This window comes from Medicago sativa, chromosome 2, assembly GCF_051527215.1.
Source record: "Medicago sativa cultivar Bolivia chromosome 2, Bolivia_mono, whole genome shotgun sequence".
NCBI lineage: Eukaryota > Viridiplantae > Streptophyta > Magnoliopsida > Fabales > Fabaceae > Medicago > Medicago sativa.
In genome coordinates, this window is record NC_140750.1 from 3,596,767 (window position 1) to 3,616,949 (window position 20,183).

General features: G+C 32.9%; 3 protein-coding genes and 1 pseudogene across 8 annotated transcripts; 3 read left to right on the top strand and 1 right to left on the bottom strand.

Annotated features, from left to right (window-relative positions):
• LOC146943689 (putative sphingolipid transporter spinster homolog 2) lies at positions 1 to 5,824 on the top strand. 4 transcript variants are annotated; one of them, XR_015025686.1, is made up of 16 exons: positions 1 to 118; positions 375 to 467; positions 990 to 1,091; positions 1,571 to 1,675; positions 1,808 to 1,883; positions 2,166 to 2,240; positions 2,376 to 2,478; positions 2,555 to 2,617; positions 2,726 to 2,807; positions 2,935 to 3,032; positions 3,246 to 3,322; positions 3,511 to 3,624; positions 4,036 to 4,155; positions 4,454 to 4,582; positions 5,086 to 5,245; positions 5,525 to 5,824. XR_015025686.1 is itself a non-coding variant. In XM_085741971.1 (16 exons), the coding sequence occupies exons 1-16, from the start codon at positions 33 to 35 to the stop codon at positions 5,653 to 5,655; spliced, it is 1,533 nt and encodes a 510-aa protein (XP_085598097.1). In that variant the 5' UTR covers positions 1 to 32; the 3' UTR covers positions 5,656 to 5,824. The 4 variants fall into 4 exon arrangements, 2 of the variants coding, with proteins under 2 accessions (XP_085598097.1, XP_085598098.1); XM_085741971.1 differs by having other exon boundaries at positions 5,167 to 5,245; XR_015025687.1 differs by lacking the exon at positions 1,571 to 1,675.
• A 529-nt stretch (positions 5,825 to 6,353) lies between these two features.
• Positions 6,354 to 8,209, top strand: LOC146943690 (cytochrome P450 89A2 pseudogene; annotated as a pseudogene). The gene has a single exon (XR_015025688.1). The product of XR_015025688.1 is annotated as a cytochrome P450 89A2 pseudogene (transcript).
• Positions 8,210 to 8,461: 252 nt separating this feature from the next.
• LOC146943691 (DNA ligase-like protein) lies at positions 8,462 to 11,206 on the bottom strand. Of its 2 annotated transcripts, none has more exons than XM_085741974.1 (8): positions 10,967 to 11,206; positions 10,350 to 10,474; positions 10,170 to 10,258; positions 9,962 to 10,057; positions 9,762 to 9,856; positions 9,640 to 9,680; positions 9,444 to 9,518; positions 8,462 to 9,104 (listed from the first exon to the last, which is right to left on the bottom strand). In XM_085741974.1, exons 1-8 carry the CDS (start codon positions 11,022 to 11,024, stop codon positions 8,955 to 8,957), a joined length of 729 nt encoding a protein of 242 aa, XP_085598100.1. In that variant the 5' UTR covers positions 11,025 to 11,206; the 3' UTR covers positions 8,462 to 8,954. The 2 variants fall into 2 exon arrangements, with proteins under 2 accessions (XP_085598100.1, XP_085598099.1); XM_085741973.1 differs by having other exon boundaries at positions 9,444 to 9,527; positions 10,967 to 11,179.
• Positions 11,207 to 13,644: 2,438 nt separating this feature from the next.
• LOC146943692 (uncharacterized) lies at positions 13,645 to 17,834 on the top strand. The gene is made up of 5 exons (XM_085741955.1): positions 13,645 to 13,781; positions 14,269 to 15,893; positions 16,006 to 16,488; positions 17,108 to 17,277; positions 17,369 to 17,834. The coding sequence occupies exons 2-5, from the start codon at positions 14,300 to 14,302 to the stop codon at positions 17,504 to 17,506; spliced, it is 2,385 nt and encodes a 794-aa protein (XP_085598081.1). The 5' UTR covers positions 13,645 to 13,781; positions 14,269 to 14,299; the 3' UTR covers positions 17,507 to 17,834.
• Positions 17,835 to 20,183: the final 2,349 nt, after the last annotated feature.

The following is a 20,183-nucleotide window of genomic DNA, read 5'->3' on the forward strand; positions in this document are numbered from 1 at the left end:
GTAGTTAGATATTACACTGACAAGAGTTACAAATGCAAGTAACATCCAAAGTCTTGTTCATGGAACCACCCATAGTGTCATCCATGATTCCCACAACTTCATGGTTTACACCAAAGAGGTATTGTATAACTAACATTCGTACATTTTCTATTTACACCTCCTATTTCCATCCATGCTGGGTAAGTAACAAAGGAAATATATGTTCATTCTTCTTTGCATTTTTGGTATATCATGTGGGGATAAACGTTTTATCCAATTTTGGGTTTGTTTCAATTTTGGACGTGTAATCTATGTTTATGTGAAATGTTGTTTTTTTGTCATGTTGTTTCCCTCTTCTGTTAGTGTTGCTTATAATGTTCTTTTTTGTTTTGTAGGTTACTTGGTATATTTTGTGTGATTAATTTGTTAAACTATTTGGATCAAGGAGCAATAGCTAGCAATGGTGTTAATGGAAGTACAGGAATACAGTAAGATATAATGCAATTAACGCCTTCTTTTCTCAGAACAAGAAATCAAGAACATAGGGTGTTGTCATGGTTTAGTAAACAACCTAGTGATCATATTTGGTTACGGGCCTATTTTTCGTCCAACTAAGTAGCTAGGCTCAAGTGGTTCACATTCGGGAGCATTTGAGTTCAAATCTGGGTGGAGCAATCCTTGGTGTTGTGTAGCACGTGAGTTAAAAGTCTCACACTGCTTAGAAAAGTCGAGGTTGAGCCCTTTATAAGTGAGAGGTCGTATAAATTCAATGCTTTAAGGTTTTGGGTTAAGATGTGGTGTTCAACTCACTTGTGTGGTTGCTCTGAGCCTAATGTGGATGATACTCCCCTTGTGACCCACCACTTGGCTAGACTTTACTTATCTTCCGTCCAATTATAATGGGTGCTGATGTTGTTGTGTTCAATGCCCTAACATTGATAGTGTAACATGTAAAAGTAAATTTTCAGCAATTTAATAGTTTTTTACTATATTTTTCCTGTTGTGTGCAGGGGGGATTTTAACTTGAACAATTTTGAAGATGGAGTTTTATCATCTGCTTTTATGGTTGGACTTCTCGTGGCTTCTCCAATATTTGCCTCTCTAGCTCAGAGGTAATTATAGTAACCATTCATGTTCCAATCAATATGAAACCTATTCTTATTATTAGATATACTTTTATTAGCTTAAATATACAGCACATGAATCCTTCATAAGATAAGTTGCAAATGAATTAAAATTCTTAAAGCTGAACGTGATTTTAAACCACCATAGAGCAATGATATCAAATTTCAACTTGTCCTTCTTGATGTGAAATTGAATGTGTATTTGAGGCAATCTTCTTGGCTTTGACTTTCATAATTTTAAATGATCGAGACGTGTATCTAACATATTTGCAGCAAAATTACTACAATAGTTGGATTGTAGTTTTAGTAGACCTTGTCCATTACACTGAAGTTCTTACATCTGATAGGCATAACTGTTTAAAAAGAAAAATTTCCGATCTTTTTCCTTGTATGTGCTGCATGTTGTAATAGTTATCATATCATTAACCGACATAAGAATCCTTTCTCACAATTCATATATTTTGCAGTGTAAATCCATTTAGACTTATAGGAGTTGGATTGTCAATGTGGACTCTTGCGACCTTCTTTTGTGGTTTTTCTTTCAATTTCTGGTCCATTTCTGTCTGTCGCATGTAAGTGGTACTGTGGTTTCTTATATTTTTAAGTGATATGATTTTTTTTGTTTTGTGTAGTTAATCATTAGTACTAAACTTATGGAGAACTAGCTTAACTTTTTTTCTTTATGCCTTCATTATTCTGTATAGGCTGGTTGGTGTTGGTGAGGCTTCGTTTATAAGTTTAGCACCACCTTTCATTGATGACAATGCCCCGGCTTCTCTGGTTTGCTTTTTTTCCCTTGTAAATTTCTTTACATAATCATAGTTGAAAATCTAATCAAGCTTAGGCAGAGTGATCACATCACATAACTGAAATGCGACAATATACTAGTATTAGCAATCAAATTGACATAGAATATTATACTTCTAATCACTTGATCATCATGAGATGTGCCATTTTGCTTCGTTCATTTCAACATTCCAATGCCATTTGTCAATTGTTGCCTGCTGTTCTTTCTTCTTTATGGTGGAAATCTCTATCTCATACTAATAATGTGTGTATCAGAAAACAACATGGCTCGCAATGTTTTACATGTGTATACCATCTGGATATGCACTTGGCTATGTTTATGGTGGTTTGGTAAGTCTCTATCTGGTTTCCCTGCCACTGTCTAATACTAAATACTAAATATCCATATGTACTGGAAAAAGAATCAATTTGAGTATTTTACTTGTTTATGAAAATAAATAAATTGACCTTTGTGTGTATTAACAGATTGGAAGTAATTTTGGTTGGCGTTATGCATTCTGGGTAGAGTCTATATTGATGCTTCCATTTGCTATTTCAGGATTTTTAATGAAGCCTTTACAGTTGAAAGGTACAGATTTTTCTTGAATTGGTTTATAGTAAACCCCTATTATTGTTTTCCGTCGGTAAACTAGTTCTGGATCCAGGTTTTGTTCCTGTTGATTTGATAAAGGCACAAGTACCTGACACAGTTGCATCAGGAGTTCATGGTACACTAAGAATTAAGCATTAGCCTGATACTCATTTCTGGTTTAATATCTTGCAATTGACTGAAATTTTGTATTAGCCTTAACAAAATTCACTTGTTTGATTCAAAGTCACGAACGCTTCTAACGGCAGAGATGAGTCATTGTCTTTTAAGGAAGAATTCAGAGATAAAAGCTCAAATGACCAATCCAAGTTAGAACAAAAACCTTCTTAAATAACCATTTTTCCAATTATTGATTTCTTGTATATTTTACTGTCTAACATTTATAATTTAGTGGCTGAAACATTCAAAATTATATCTGACAGATTCTTATTTTAGGTCAAAATCTGCAACGAAAATGCTTGATCAGTTCTCAAGATTTTTTATTGATATGAAAGCGCTCCTGCTTGATAATGTTTATATTATCAATGTTCTAGGTACTTGTCACTTCCACTGATCTACTGTCTGCATCAACTGTTTTATAAGAATTCTTTTCTTGTGTCGATAAATTTGCGTCAGAAAGCTTCTGTTTTTATAGCTTACTTCCCTGTGAACTTCATATTGTAAAATCGAATATGTATTTTATTTTTAGAAATCGTATTTTATCATATCTAATCACTTAACCCCGTGACTTAATTATCTATTTGTAGGTCACATAGCGTACAACTTTGTCTTAGGTGCTTACTCATATTGGGGTCCCAAAGTTGTCTACAATATTTATAACATGGTGAGGTTTTGCTTCAGCCAATGATCCCTTATGCATTAATATACCTTTACTATCATGGTTGTTCATTCTTATATATCTCGTTTCTTGTATAAAATAAAACATGTTTGGCATTCTGGTAAGCAAGATAGTTTCAATATAAAAAAGTATGATGTTGCTGTTGTCATGTTAAACTTGGCTTATTTTGGCAGACTGATTCAGATTTGGTATTTGGAGGAATTACAATTGTATGTGGAATAGTGGGCACATTGGCTGGAGGATTTGTTCTGGATTATATGAGTAACACCTTATCAAATGCATTTAAGGTCGGTATTCAAATTAAAGATCAGTTCTAGTATTACTTTCATACCTTTTTAGGTTCATAGTATCTTATACCATAAGAATTATGTGCGCCCAGTTCCACACTAAACAGCTGTGGTCTTATTTATAGGGTTGTAATTTGTAAACGGTCTTCTGATCTGGCATATAGTTGAAAATTTAAGATTTCTTTACTTGAGGCACATAACAGCTTCTTAGATGAGTCATGTGTATGAACAATAAATTGAGCATCATGGTTACAGTTGTATGAAATAGGTTAGACGTGATCTACCAAAGAGATTTTCCTCCTAATATTGAGTCGACTTGTAACGGTCTAGTAAATGGAACCAGTAAGCTAAACTTTTAACTAATTTTGTATTAATAAGTTCTATTGCATACTTAACACTAATCTTTTGCAGCTTCTCTCAGTGACAACATTTCTTGGGGCAGCATTTTGTTTTGGAGCCTTCTTATGCAGAAATGTGAATGGCTTTCTTGTTCTTTTCTCTATTGGTGAACTTCTTGTTTTTGCCACTCAGGTACTTTCCTTCTATGCGAGGAAGATCTCTATGTTTGTATATTGAAATACTGTTATTCTTACATGCTTAACGTCAATGAATATTTTATCAGTTCTTGAATTTTACTCTATTTGCTAACCATTTGATCTTGAAAATTCCTAGTTAAATTCTTGACAAGAATATTTATGTGTTTTAAAGTAAAATAACCTCTACATTTGGAAATTTAGATGCAAACTTTTCCTCCAAGAACTAAATCTCATTGTACGGTTGTTTGTGTCTTCTTTTGAATATTTACATTTGCTTGCGGTTTTCTTTTCAGGGTCCGGTGAATTTTGTATGTCTTCATTGTGTTAAACCAAGTTTGAGACCTTTATCCATGGCCATGTCTACCGTTGCCATTCATCTCTTTGGAGATGTGCCTTCCTCACCCCTTGTTGGAGTTCTCCAGGTCAGCCTTTTACAGATCCCCCCCGCCCCACATTCACAGACACACACACCATTTGCAGTTTTTAATCATTGCCATACCTTTGTTTTGGAAATTATGTTGCCAACGGTTCTAGTAAACACAGGCGTCTTTTTCACTTTAAAGTTGTTGATTTCGGAAAATAAAGTGGTATTGTTGCTTTTCCACACATTGATGGCTAAAATTAGGCTAGACAAGTTCAAGAAATAAAAATAATAATAAGTTTACAATGTAAAATCAGGTGCAGATAATTTGTTTTTAATAAAAAACATAAGACAATTTTTTTTTAAAAAAATAGAAACTATACATCGTTTGTATTGGAAGTACGTGCCTGAAAGCTGTAAGCCTAACATAGTTTACTTCATACATCTATGGTCATCATAGATTTTAGGAGACATCAATAGCTTAAAGTTTATCCCAAAGTATTATTTTTCAGATTCAAATAACTTCATAGTATAATTTGTTTAAATGCATTACTTGCAAAGCAGAGGGAGGGAAGTGGAGGCCGAGAAAATTACCGATCACAGAAAATGTATTGTGGAATTTTTTGACACACTATGGTAATGCAGGATAGCATTAACAACTGGAGAACAACTGCATTGATCCTAACAACCATATTGTGTCCAGCGGCTGGAATATGGTTTATCGGTATGTCATCATGAAATCTTTTGACATGTCACTATTGCAAGGGCGAAAATGTTTCATTACTGTATAAGAAAATGAGATTGTTGAACATGAATGAAATAAATTACTAGAGAAACCAAGTCAAACCTAACCTCTCAAATTGGTCCTCTAAAGTCTCGCATCACCACCACATTTTCTCAAAAGCTTTCATCACAATTTCACTATTTTCCTCTTCTATACATTGTCACCAAATAAGTCCTCCATAAGTTAGAATTTTTTTTGACATCTGATGTTAATGTGTAGGAATATTTGTGCATAGTGTGGATAAATTTGAAGATGACAGTGAACAACAAGTGTGCAATATACCGTTACTTCAAGAGAAGACCGAAGAAACATCAATATCTCATGCACAATCTCAATCTCATGAATGTTGATTTGCTTTCTTTCTGTTTTTCATTTTGTAAAAATTATGCGTGTTCGTCCCTAACTCAACTGACAAAAATGCCGATTTATCATGAAATCATTTTACATGTCTTCACGTAAACCCATTTCCTATGAAATTCATATCAATGGAATGAAGTAACTCTTATTCTCTTTTCCCCATCTTCCATTCTTACGCACAAACCCTTTATTTTCAAAACTATGATTTATGCTTTTTCTATAAGTTGTTTCTCTCGTCAAGCCTTGTATATTTTTCTCTTCTATAAATCATAAATTTAATCAATTTAGTGTTAACAGATGGAAAAAAAAAAAAAAGCAAAAATAGAAATAAAATAAACCAGTCCCCATGTATGGACAACATTGTGATATGCAAGGGTTGAAGTTTGAATAATTTATGTTTACGTCCACAAGTCCTAGCTCTAAAAATTTGGAAATGGTTTTTAAATATAATCATTATGCATGGGTGGTAAGTTCAATTAAATATACACCTTAATTAATTTGTTTGTTTGTTTGTATGAGAAGGAGAGACGTGTGTTCTTTATCTCAATCCTGAACACGCCAAACTAGCAGCATAGCACTAACTGCTGAAATGAATGAAACTAGTCAATCATGTGAGCCCAAAAATGAGAACAATAAGAGGATTTACAATTCTATCTAAAACTCATGAGCTGGTACGTAGTGATAGCTAGAATAAAGGAAAATCTCTAATGCGTGGGAATGAATGTGTAATATTATTATTATTATTATTCTTGGGCAGCAAGATAACAATTCACAATAAATAAATCTCTTTGATTTCAAACGTTGCACAACACAACACTTTTACGTAATGGAAACATGGTTCATTGCACTTGCTTCTCTATGCATCATATTCCTCATCAAAGCCATCTTCTCCTCCCTCACCACCACCAACAAAACCACCGGAACCCTCCCTCCCGGTCCACCGCATATCCCCATCATCACAAGTATCCTATGGCTCCGAAAATCATCGTCCCAACTCGAACCTTTTATCAAAACCCTCCACACCAAATATGGTCCTATCATCACTCTCAAAATCAGTTCCCGACCTGCTATATTCATCTCTGACCATACTCTCGCCCACCATGCTCTCGTTCAAAACTCAGCCATCTTCTCCGATCGCCCTAGAGCTCTTCCTACCTCCAAAATCATCTCCAGCAACCAACACAATATCAGCTCCGCTTTTTATGGTGCAGCATGGCGTACCCTCCGTCGTAACCTCGCTTCTGAGATGCTTCATCCTTCTAAGATCAAATCTTTCTCAGAAATTCGTAAGTGGGTCCTACACACTCTCATCAACCGTCTCAAAACTGCATCAGAATCGGAACCAACGGATTCTATTAAAGTTATGCCACACTTCAACTATGCTATGTTCTGTTTACTTGTTTTCATGTGTTTTGGTGAAAGAGTTAACGATGAGAAAATTAATGATATTGAGCGCGTACAAAGGACAATTCTGTTGAGTGTTAACAAATTCAATATAATAAATTTCTGGCCAAAAGTTACTCGGATTTTGTTTCGCAAACGATGGGAAGAGTTGTTGAAGTTGCGAAAGGATCAAGAAGATGTTTTGCTTCCGCTGATTAGAGCGAGGAAGCAAGTTAAAGAGAGTAGATTGAACAATGTTAACCCTGTTGTTTCGTATGTGGATACTCTTTTGGAGTTGGAGTTGCCTGATGAGAAACGGAAATTGAGTGAAGATGAAATGGTTAGTCTTTGTTCAGAGTTTTTGAATGCTGGGATAGATACTACTTCCACGGCTTTGCAATGGATTATGGCGAATTTGGTGAAGTACCCGGACGTGCAAGGGAGGCTTGTGGACGAGATTAGGGATGTGATGGGTCGTGATGGAAATGGAGAGAAGGTGGAAGTGAAAGAGGAAGATTTGCAGAAACTTTTGTATCTGAAATGTGTGGTTTTGGAAGGGTTGAGGCGTCATCCACCGGGGCATAATGTGTTGCCACACGCAGTGACAGAGGATGTGCTTTTTAATGGCTATTTGGTGCCTAAAAATGGGACGGTGAATTTTATGGTGGCAGAGATGGGTTGGGATCCTCGTGTTTGGGAGGATCCAATGGAGTTTAAGCCAGAGAGGTTTTTGAAAGATGAAACGTTTGATATTACGGGGAGTAAAGAGATAAAGATGATGCCATTTGGTGTTGGAAGGAGAATTTGTCCTGGATATAATTTAGCTTTGCTTCACTTGGAATATTTTGTGGTTAATTTGGTTTGGAATTTCGATTGGAAGGTTCCAGAAGGTGGGAATGTTAATTTGTCGGAAAAACAAGAATTCACTGTGGTGATGAAAAATCCATTGCAAGTTCGTATTTCTCCTAGGATATAGTTTATGTGGTTTATGGGTAACTATAACAACAAAAAATCACTCAAACGAAAAATACATAGTTAATCAATTAATCACTCATAGTTAATCCTTACCCTTCTTTGATTCGCTCCTTATAGGCCACTTCATGTTCAAATGAAATAAAATAATTCGACAGAGAGTCTAACCTCACTGTCAAGTTTCCCGACTTATCTCAGTCTAAAATTTCAGTTTCAACAGAAATTTGCCAGCAATATTATCATTCACAAAATCACTTAATTCTTATCTTTTTGGGAATAAACAATAACATTCATCAATAACTCGCCAATGGTATATTATTATTTGGCATTATAGAGAGACATGATGCATTGCAACAATCTATTCGATTGAATGTTGGAGCTAATGCATTATAGAGAGACATGATGCAATGTCACGTTAGTGCACTAAAACAAAACAAAAAAAATCAGTTGGAACATATATACCTGATCCACTAAGCTCAAACAGTAGATGTAACTGTGAATAAAGTTTGAAATACATTCAAGATGGATTGTTATACTACAATAAAGCGAAAGAAGTAAAAAAAAAAAAAAAAAAAAAGGCATGCCGGGTGATCTCAAATGATAGAGAATTCATTTGGGTATCGACTTCCATCGCATAGAACGTACCATCCCCTACTTCAAAGTCCCATGGAAAATGGTAATTAGGTCTGAGGGGCTCTAGTTGGAGCAATCAGATTCTGAGCAGACATTCTTTGGTTTTCCAGAAAGAGTAATTTCAGTGTCTTGTATAGAATACTATCTTATATAGAAGTTAAATTGCAACTAAGAATACTATTTTATCAATTGATAAAATTGAAACTAAAAATACTATTTTATACAAAAGTTAATAACAATAAAAGAGGAAGGAATTAACATATATCCCCATTACTTGAATCTGGATTCCTTTGTTATTTTGTGATCAGTTGATCTTGGGACGTAAGTAAGACTTTGGGTCTCTGAGAAACCTTGAAATCATCTCTGCCTTGTCAGTAGAAAGATCTGTGTTCACCAGAATTTGCTCTTTTGATACCTTGGCAATTGCTTGGACAGAACCAATAGCTTGACTAAGCTGAATTGAGCGATCATAAAAACAAAATAACTCAACCTATAAGCATGGCTATTATACGGTTTTTCATGTAAAAAAGTTATTATTATGTGGTAAAGACTATCCCCAGCCAAAAGGAAAATAGCACAAGCCTAACATAGCATGAAAACAAACTTTGACACCAATGCAATTATTATCTGGAAATAAACAAAAGGAATGCTTATGCACAAACTACTTATGAAAGTTATATTTTCGCGAGTTTAACATGTCTATACTCTAGAATTCAGAGCTTAATCAATAATGAAAGGAGGCATGTAAAAATAAAACTAAATTGAAGAGTTGCCTTGTAGTAGAGTGATTTACCGCATTTGCATCATGATTGTCAATGCCTGGGATCGATGTAACAACTTTCAGGTAAAAGTTCATTCCTTGCACCAACTGCTTCCTCTTCAAAACCATAACAAAATTCATACATCAAATTGCTAGTTTCACTTCATATGCGATTAGTAGCAGCTAAATAGTATGAAATTTTATTGTAAAATCAATGAGCTGACCTCACCTCAGCTTTCAGTTTTTCTTCAATTCTCTGCTGCTTGTATACTGCAATTAGTTGGAGAACAAGAACTATAATTAAATTGTAACAACAAATTAAAGATAGTTAGACGAATTTTCAGGTTCTACCTCCAGTAGAATGGGCTATTTTTAACATCTTTTCAAATCCCATCTCAAAGTCTTTAACTGGCACAAATGTAGGCTTGCCAATCACCATCCCAAATCTTCACATATTCATAACAAACCAGGATCCATGTTCTATCATTATTCAAGTCATACATACATAGCTAACATTAATCAATCAGAAGAACAGAATTAACAAAACTCACTTGAAATATGACTGAGTAAATGAATCGATTTCCTCTTTTGCTGGTAGTGTCACAACAACATAAAAACGAGAAAATTGAGTCTTCAGTTTCTGAACTCTGCAACAGAAGAATCAAATAAAACATAAACTCTTTGCTAAGTATAAATACTTCGTAAACGTTATAACCCACAAGCATTAGAAATGATTCCGAAACAACAGAGCCTAGTAACCTGTTGAAGATTGGAGCCACATTGTTGGAGTCCCAGTTTGTGACAAAAATGAAGGCCACGGACAAACCGCCACAATTGAAAATAAAGTCCTTCAAGGAAAATCCTCTAAACTTTAGCAACGAACCACCATATATAAAAAGAACAGGGAGGGAAAACAGGCTAAAACAGGAAATGACATACCGGAGAAATTGGAACGAACTTAAGGCGAAAGGAGTTAGCAGAGAGGAAAGTGGAGATAAAATCAATGAAGGAAGGATGTTGTTCCTCTTTCCATGCATTTCTCATCAAACAGATTCCATTTGTATCTAAAATAATGGCCTCATTTTAAACAAGTCAAGATCAATTCATTTTTTCAAAATTTGAATTACATTTTTTTCCGACATATGTAATTACATTGAATTATGTCATTTTCTCAAAATTTGATCAGTGTATGTGTCAGTGTTGCGTCGTGTCCGATGTCCGTGGAATAGATTTCTTAACTAAAATATGCCTAGAACTAAAAGCCTGAAGTGAAGTCAACACATTATTACTAAAGATGGAGAATATCATGATTCAAAGAATTAAAGCAAACAGATAACGAAAAAAACAAAATGAAATTGGAACAAATTTTAACCTACATCGCCGTTTTTACAATTACATTCAGAATAAAAAGAATAAAAAATCTGAAATGAAAAATAGAGATACAACCTCACGAAGCTTTTCATCATGCAGAGATCAATTTCACATCAACAAGTATAATACATACAATTGTGATTAAGTAATGTGTTTATGAACGGTTAATTAAGAGAAATGATTACCGGAGAGGGAGGAATGAGATGGAGTGGTTGAGTCTCTTCTAAGGGATGATGTATCCATGTCTCTAAACAACGGCGGAGGAAGGTTGCTGCTATGGCGGTGTGCGGTGGTTATCGTCGCCACAGAACGGAAATGGATGGGAAGCTGTTCCTGCACACAAACAAACTAACTAACTCTTTCCCGCCGCAATGAATAAGCAAAATGTTTAATTCCTCGAACGTAATTGTGTGATATAGTTGAATATTTATTTGAATTAGTTCGAATATTGTGTTATGTAGTTAGAATTCAGTTGTCATTAATTGTTAATTAGTTAAACTAATTACCTCAACGCCGCTTTATCAAGTGATACAATACTAATTAATAAGACTCTTTTCAACGGGGAGAGAATGAGAAGAGTAACATTCTAATAATTATATAAAAAAAATGGTTAAATATATTTGAGAAATGCTAACTGGTGCCCCGAGCACTAGTTAAGGATACTAAAAAGGAAATTATAATGATCATTTTTGCTATAAATGGAAAATAAATATTCCGGTTCTTATTATAAGAAAATGTCACAACTTTTAAGATGTAGTTATTGTTTAAAAGACTTTTCTACCCTCATTTAATGATTCTCTTTTAAATATTAGTGGATGTATTTAATGTTTCAAAAATTTTTATGAGGGTATATTTGTAAAAATATTCAAAAAGTTATATTAATTAATGTTGCATTGATTTTGATGTTTTTTGGCTTTGTTTCTTATAATAAGGACCGGAGGGAGTACCTCCGTCCCTAATTATAAGGCGCCCTTATGAGATTTTTTTTGTCCCTTTTTATAAGATTATTTTGCTATTTCCAACTACATTAATTACGGAGTATTTCTTTACATACATGCCTCTATTTATTATACATCTTTTTCTTCAATTAACAATAAATAACGTGTTGAAAACATAAACCAAATCTCTCTTTAAAGGATAAAATTGTAAAAATAATAGTAATTACAAACATATTTAATACAAATATTCACTATCTTAATTCCCTTTATTTTTTCAAAATGACCCTATAATTAGGGACGGAGGTAGTAGTAATTATTGCATTGAAAGTTGTGGAATTAATTCATAAATAAGTCAACAAAATTTCCTTTTATTGTAATAAATTCCTTTTTTTAATGCTTAACCAATGCCCAGGGGCACCGGTTCACATGACCCAATATATTTTTGGTTCTTATAAATATATCAACTTTTCGTTTTAATCTCTTTAAAATTTTCCTTCAATTTTTAGTCCCCATAAAATTTTCAATCACTATTTTTGGTGTCTATTTTTGAGTTATTTTTTGTATTTTTTTAATGAAATTGTGCATAAATATGTAGAATATTGTAAAAAAAATTCTCAAAAAATTAGAATTTTTAACAAAACATAAATTAAATATTAATTTTTAACCGTCAAAAATAAAAAAATTAAATTTATGTTTTATTAAAAAATTCTAATTTTTTTTGGAGAGATTCTTATAATATGACGAATTTTTCAGCAAACTTTTATTCAAAAATATGAATTCTACATATGAGTTTACTTTAAAGGAGTGACCAAAAGTGAAGATGGAAAAAAAAAATTGATCCAGGAAGATGGAAAAATTTTGAAAGACTAAAAGTTGAAGAAATTTTTTAAAGGGACTAAAATGAAAAAATTGACATATTTATAGAGATCAAAAACATATTTAACCTTAAAATAAATAATTATATAGTTAATATTGTTGAATATTTAAAGATATTAAAATAAAATTATCAGTATTAATATAACATTTCTGTGAAATATTTTTCTCTCATATATACAAAAAATTGTTAAATAGTTGAATCATACCGGTTTTAGATTTTATTTACTTAGATATGCGAAAACAAATTTTTATTTTGTATATTTAAAAAAAGTCAATATGATAAAATTTTAAAAATTCATGACTATTTTTAAAATATCAAAATTAATGAAGTATAAATAACTTTTTTATTTTATACGTAAAACATTGTTCAATGTTTGCACCACTCCCGTTGCACCACTCTCTCAAAAAAAATATGAGAAAATTGATACAATTAAATATTGAAAATTCATGACTATTTTCAAAATATAAATATTAATGTATTTTTTCTATTAAATAACTTTTTATTAAATAACCTTTTTTTTTTGTCAAGTAGCCTAGTGCTAGAATTCATCCTTTTCAAGGTGAATAAGTGGGGTGTCTGAAGTTCGAACTCCGACCCCTGCATATAACAATAAATGCCCCTGCCAACTGAGTTATGCTTACGTGGACTTAAATAACCTTTTCTATTAAATAACTTCATTGTTTTCATTTTAGAGAAAATAAAAAACATACTTAATCTTAAATGTTAGGGTCTTGTTATCTTGTGTCCTTAGGACACAAATTAAGAAATTCAAAATTAAAAAATTTCCATAGAAAAGAAAAAAAGTTTAACTTTAAAACATTAAATAAAATTGAATGCATAATTTTTAAGAGAATTATTTCTGTATTAAATTCTCTAACATATGCCATTAGACACATAAGTATTAACATTTGCGGAAATGTTATCATTGCAAAATGTCCAAATTCCTCATTCTAAGTTTCCAACATGTCACTCGAGTAGGTAGTAGCATGTGGTGTGGACCCCACGTCCACAGGCCTCAAAAGGCACAAACCGCTACTACAAGCAAAGCATAGTTCACTCCACCAAATACAGTGTTTCACTTTGGGAATCTCTGAACTAAGATTAGAAGTGTTTTATTCTTCTTCTTCTTCTTCCTTTCTCATTTCATTCCTACTTTCTTAGTTCACTCTCCTCAGCCACACAAAGGTAAGTAAATTGTAACTTCTATTTTTAACTTTTTCAATCCCTTTTTTTTTTTTATCATTTACATTTCCATGGAAAATAGCATCCATTCAATAAATTTTTAATGTTTTTACTGCATGCATGTTGTCGTTTTCGTTTTCCCTAGCTGATTTGTGATTGATAGTTGAACCCCCATGTTTTCTTAGACTAATGCATGTATTGTTATAAACTTATAACATGAGATCTGTTTGGATTAGACTTAGTTCAACTTTTCTACTACCATAAGCACCTTTGATACTATTTGAGCGAACTTATGAAGTTGGCTTATGAAAACAACAACTTGTAGTTTATACGAAAACAATTTAACTTTATTTTATCTTTTGTTAATGCTGATCATGATGACCGTTTATATATAAGCTGCAAATCAAATTAAGTTGTTTATCCAAAAAGGGTCTTAATAGTTGATCTAAAACTTTCTTTTTGTATGCTTCTTTTTTCTTTTTCTGCCCAGGATTTGAAGTGGTGATTTGTGTAGTTCAATAATGGTTGTTAGGGCTTCTAAAAGAAAAAAGTTGCTGAATTTATATGACTCTAAGTCTGATGATGATTATGATGTACCTTTGAGAGCAAAGTCATTGTCAACTTTGAATTTGGGAGCAAGTAGTAGTAGTAGTAGTAGTAAATCTATTGAGAATAGGCCTACTAGACTGCCAGCAAAGAGGCCTTTTGATGACAGCATTTCCTCGCAAACTTCGGTTAAAAAATCAAAGTTGTCATCGTTTTCCATTAAGCTCATGAAGAAGAGCATACTCGGATTAAGGAGCGTTGAGGAGGAAAAATTGCAATCCCTTGAGAGAGATATTGAGGAGTGCTCCAAAGAGCTTCTAAATAAGAAAAAGCAAGCTAGTGATGTTAGACGAACTAACCAATATTACGAGGAAATGCAGAACAAAATCGAAAAAGGTGTCAAAGATCTTGCAGCAAACGAAGCGCATGTCCGTTTCATCGAGGGTTTGATTAAAAACAAAACACTTGAGCTCAAGAAAAATAAGAGACAACTTCTTACAGCCATGGATAGCAATAGTAAAGGCCGTGGAAGATTGAAGGAAAAAGAGCTAGAGACTCTTTCACAAAAAATTGCTGAATGTACTCAGGAAATTAAGACGAGAAAGGAAGAGCTTGATGCTTCGAAAATATCTGTTAATCATAAAATAAAAGAACTAATGTCAGAAAGGAGTAACATACTAAATGTAATGTCAGAGAGGAGAACTGGTCAGCTTGTTCAAATGAAGGACTTGGAGTCAACGGAAAAGCAATTTGAAGGTGGAGCTACAGAGTTTGATTCCAAAATGAAGCAGTGTGACCGACGACTAGAAGGGGTTGAATCAAATGAGAAGCTCTATAAAGGGCAGACAAAGGTGTCGGAGTCAAAGCAGGAGGAATTCGAAAGTCAGGTGAAGGAGCTTGAATCAAAAAAGAAGCAATTTGAAAGCCAGGAAAAGGTGCTCGGATTAAAAGAGAAGCTATTTCAAAGACAAGTAGATGATCTGGAATCATGCAAGGAGCATTTTGAAAGCCAACTGAAGGGACTCAAATCAAAAGAGAAGATATTTGAAAGACGGATGAAGGAGTTGAAGTCAAAAGAGGAACGTTTTCAAAGACGAGTGAAGGAGTTTGAATTAAGAGAGTGTGATTTTGAAGGCCAGGTGAAGGACTTCGAATCAAAATTGAAGCAATATGAAGGACAAGTGAAGGAGTTACAATCAAAGAGAGAGGAATTTGAAGGCCGAGTGGAAGAGTTTAAATCACAAGAGAAGGACTTTGAAAGCCGAGTAAAGGGGTTTGAATCAAAAAAGAAGGACTTTGAAAGCCGAGTGACGAAGTTTGAAACAGTAGAGAAGGACTTTGAAATCCGAGTGAGGAAGTTCAAATCAGTAGAGAAGGACTTTGAAAGCCGAGTTAGGAAGTTTGAATCAGTAGAGAAGGACTTTGAAAGCCGAGTTAGGAAGTTTGAATCAGCAGAGAAGGACTTTGAAAGCCGAGTGAAGAAGTTTGAATCAAAAGAAGAGGAACTTGAGCTAAGAGACGGTCAATATGAAACGTTAATAAAATCATTTGAAGAGGAAATTGAATCAGGTAAAAGCTCTTCATCTAGTTTAATGAGACATTTTAATTTCAACTTGATCTTTTAATGATTTTGATATTTTTAAATATATGCCAGCTAATTATGCAATTTCATCTTTCACAGATGATCAACCAAGTCCTGCCATTGATGGAAGAAGTTTGCAGTTTCTCCCAATTGAGGAAATTGATGAACTTGAGTCACACGGCAATGACAGTCTAGCTAATCTGCTAGCATCATCATCAGACCCATCAAAAGATGTTTTAGATATAATCCAGAACCCCATCATTCCACAGTGTAAGGGAGAAAATGTTGTAATTATTGATGATCACCACATTGATCTGCTCGAACAACTGATGAGAATCTCACCACATGTTAAACCTCATGTGCGAGAAGAAGCAATGAAGCTAGCACTTAAACTGAAAGCTTACATTGGAGAAAATACTGCAAATCCAGTACCAGTTCTGGGGTTTTTGCTCCTTCTGTCAATTTATGGATTGGTTTCTTCTTTCGATGAAGATGAAGTTTTAAAGCTTTTTGGGTTTGCTGCTCAACACAAGATATCTGTAGAGCTGTTTGGGACTATGGGTTTGGCACATAAAGTTTCTGGTATGTTAGTTTAGAAATGTTTTACTCAGAAACTAGTATCTCCTTTTTGTCTTTCTTCACATTGAGTCATTATACTCATTTTCTTATCACTTCTAAGTGTAGGTTACATCAAGTGGTTATCAAATGTATAAATATATTTGGATTTTGATTATAAACTATGATATTAGTTGTTACTAAGAAATTGAACTGATATGGAATTGGCTATTCATATACACATGATGCAAAAGTTTCATTTTGTTTCCCCCAAAAGTTAATTCTGATTTGTTATAAAAAAGTTAGCATATTGGATAACGCTTGTAAAATGAATGACTTCAAATTTATATATCTTTCTAATTCAAGTGGTTAAAGAGTTTCAATTAAGGACGAATCATTTGGGAGCATTCGAGTTCGAATCTTGGCAAGAACAATCCTTGGTCAAGCTTTTCTTATATCTTGGTCGAACTCTGGATTACCAAAACCCTTTTCTCTTAGGAACCGGAGTGTTAAGACCAAAAAAACTATGCATATGTGCTGTTTTTTTAATGGTTTGAGGTGTTCTATTTTCTTCCCCAATTTATTTTGAGATGTTATTCAACCCGTATGTTAGTTTGATGAAGTGAAATTTTCCTGCACCTTGCAGATTTAGTTCAGAATCTTATCATGAAGCAGCAATATATTGAAGCTGTTAGATTCATTTGTTATAACACGGCCACCAAAAATCAATCAGTTGATCTATTGCGGGAACATGTGCAGAATGCAAGAACATTTTATGAGAGCAGTTGCAAGGCAACCAACTCCATTGAAATCAAGGTTTTTTTTACTTATTCAAATTCTATTTTATGAAACATTCCATCTTCATGCACCTGCATGTTATTTATAAATAATTTCAATTTGAAATCAGGACAAGGCAAGAGACCAGGAAATTGCTAGTCTGAGAACTGTTCTACAGTGTCTTTCAGATAACAATATTGAATCTGCGGATTTACTCAACGAGATTCACAGTAGAATTCTTGAGCTAAATAGAGAGAAAGGCGAGTAGCTTTGGTATTGGAAGTAGGGCGGTAACCGAAGTTTGTAAATGAGACAACAGGATTCTGCGTTAAGATTTGGGATTCAGTTCTTGGATGTGGGTAGATAGATAGTATTATAATTTTGGAATGGTTAAGAGAATGATTATCTAATGTATTATCGTGTTAACATCTATCAATTTATCTGATCGAGACACAAGGGGAAGGATGACAGTAATGAGAACTGGACTGTACAAACAAACTGATGTAAAAATCTGGAGATACACCTCGTATTGTACCATTTTGATGTTTTGATTATGATGATAAGAGTTAGTTTTTGTTGTTCCAACAAAAACAAAAGAGTTAGCCTCAATTGCTTTGAAATATTGAGATAACATTACGGAAAAAGAAGTCTAGTCAACAATCATTTGTAATGGAATGCATGGCTGATCAATGTGGAAGTAGTCCATAGTTCCAATGTTTTTATATAGTTGGAGGGAAAGAGAAAAATATTTATATTATATAGTTAGAGAACAAGCAAAAGATAAGCTTCTGAATAGGATATAAGTGGAAGCAAAGACTTATGAGTGAGACACATGAAAAATGCTACCAATTTAAAAGGTACTCTAACATTAAGCTGTGGAAGGAAGGGCTTGTAAAAAAATTGGTCATCAAAAGGTATCGAAGCTCAACTTTGATCCATGATCTATGGTTACAGATATTTGACTTCAATCTTAAGTGAATAGGACTTGAATCTTTAGTGAATAAATTACGTAAGTTACAGATATGTGATGTAAACTTATCATGTAGTACATAGAATGTTTTAGTGTTTTGTCATAGAAATTCTATTAGCTAATTAAAGATGGCGGTAAAATTGGTATTATCCGAAATCCCAATTGCCTAATCATGCAATATTACAAATGTGAAAGATAGTAGGAGCGAAAATACAAGCAATGTTAAGTACAAAAGAGTGGAGAGAATGTAATTTTAGGTCCACAATTTTTCTATCATGTTAGAAAATCGCTCTTCTCCGGTAAAAAAATTGCTCACTACCATACAAACTGACGAAAATACCTTCAGTGTAACTTCACTCGCGTAGATGTTAAACGGTACGTGACTTAAGTCACACTCGGCCTATGTTAAGTTGCAAAACAACATAAATGACATTTTTTTTCCAGATTTCCTTCATTCGTTCATACTTCCATACATCCATTCCATCATTTTCATCCATGTTTTCATCATTCATTCAATCGCTTTTATATAGTTGTATCCAAACAAACTAAATTATTTGTTTAAAAAAAGTGATTTTTATTACGGTAAACAAACGCAAAATATAATCTAATTTTTCATAACCCGTTTGTTATAGCTTTTTTTAGGAAAAAATCACTTTTTTTAAGAAAATAATCACTTTTAAGAATATTGCATCCGTTTGTTACAGATTTTTAAAAAAATCAGAATCTAAAAACAGCTTCAAATGAGAAGCTGTAGAGAGCAGCTTCTCAAAAAATAGATTTTTTTTTAGAGGAGAGAGAAAATATGGATTTAAAGATTGAACTAATTTTGTAACAAAAAAATCGCTTTTATATAGCTGTATCCAAACAAACTAAATTATTTTAAAAAAAATGATTTTTATTACTGTAAACAAACGCAAAATAGATTCTGATTTTTCATAAAATCTCTAAAAAATAATCTCTAAATTATTTTATGTCAAAATCACTTTTATTTTAATCCGTAACAAATGGACCCAAAATCTCTATAATATAATCTCTAAATTATTTTATGTCAAAATCACTTTTATTTTAATCCATAACAAACAGATCATTAAGAGTATTGAATCCGTTTGTTATAGATTTTTTAAAAAATCAAAATCTAAAAAAAAATAACAGCTTTAGATGAGAAGCTGTTAATAGTAACTTCTCAAAAAAAAGATTTTTTTAGAGGAGAGAGAAAGTATGGATCAAAACATTGAACTAATTTTGTAACAAAAATTGATTTTATATAGATGTGTTCTTTTTTTTGTTACAATAGTTGTATTCAAACAAACTAAATTATTTTTTTATAAAAAAAAGAAGTTATTATTATAATGGTAAACAAACGCAAAATAGGTTCTGATTTTTTATAAAATATTTATAAAATTTATAATCTCTAAATTATTGTACCGCAAAATCACTTTTATTTTAATTCGTAACAAACGGACTCATAGATGAATATTGTGTAAAGTGGTTAGAACTTAGTTGTCATTAATTGTTAATTAGTTAAACTAATTATCTAAAGATCGCTTAATGAAGCGACACAATAATTTATAAGACCATTGAGAGAGGAAACGGAAGAGTGAGTAACGAGTAGATTTGTTACTTTTAAGTCTTTTTTTTGGTGGCCGGGTCCCCAGACCTTGCATATATTGTCCATACCAACTGAGCTAAACTCACAACGACGTTACTTTTAAGTCTATTATTATTTCTCTGTGTTCATATTATTTTAATATAGGAAAATGTTAACTTGTGCCCTTAAGGCACAAGTTAATAAATCAAATATAGAAATAGTTTATTGAAATGTGTGCAATACATTTAATCTTTAACTTTTTAATGAATTGAATGCACAAAATTTTATAGAATATTTCTTTTTTTAGATTTCTTAACATGTGCCCTAAGAGCACAAGTTAACACTACCCTTTAATATATTAAAATATAATAATACGAAGTTATTGAT

Coding starts and splice junctions, on each gene's coding strand:
- LOC146943692 (XM_085741955.1), top strand. CDS start 14,300: ATGGTTGTTAGGGCTTCTAAAAGAAAAAAGTTGCTGAATTTATATGAC. Junction 15,894..16,005: donor TGAAGAGGAAATTGAATCAG/GTAAAAGCTCTT, acceptor CATCTTTCACAG/ATGATCAACCAAGTCCTGCC. Junction 17,278..17,368: donor CCAACTCCATTGAAATCAAG/GTTTTTTTTACT, acceptor ATTTGAAATCAG/GACAAGGCAAGAGACCAGGA.
- LOC146943689 (XM_085741971.1), top strand. CDS start 33: ATGCAAGTAACATCCAAAGTCTTGTTCATGGAACCACCCATAGTGTCA. Junction 2,808..2,934: donor AGCTCAAATGACCAATCCAA/GTTAGAACAAAA, acceptor TTCTTATTTTAG/GTCAAAATCTGCAACGAAAA. Junction 3,033..3,245: donor TTATATTATCAATGTTCTAG/GTACTTGTCACT, acceptor ATCTATTTGTAG/GTCACATAGCGTACAACTTT.
- LOC146943691 (XM_085741973.1), bottom strand. CDS start 11,024: ATGGATACATCATCCCTTAGAAGAGACTCAACCACTCCATCTCATTCC. Junction 9,681..9,761: donor AATAGCCCATTCTACTGGAG/GTAGAACCTGAA, acceptor AACTAATTGCAG/TATACAAGCAGCAGAGAATT. Junction 9,528..9,639: donor AAGAAAAACTGAAAGCTGAG/GTGAGGTCAGCT, acceptor ATGGTTTTGAAG/AGGAAGCAGTTGGTGCAAGG.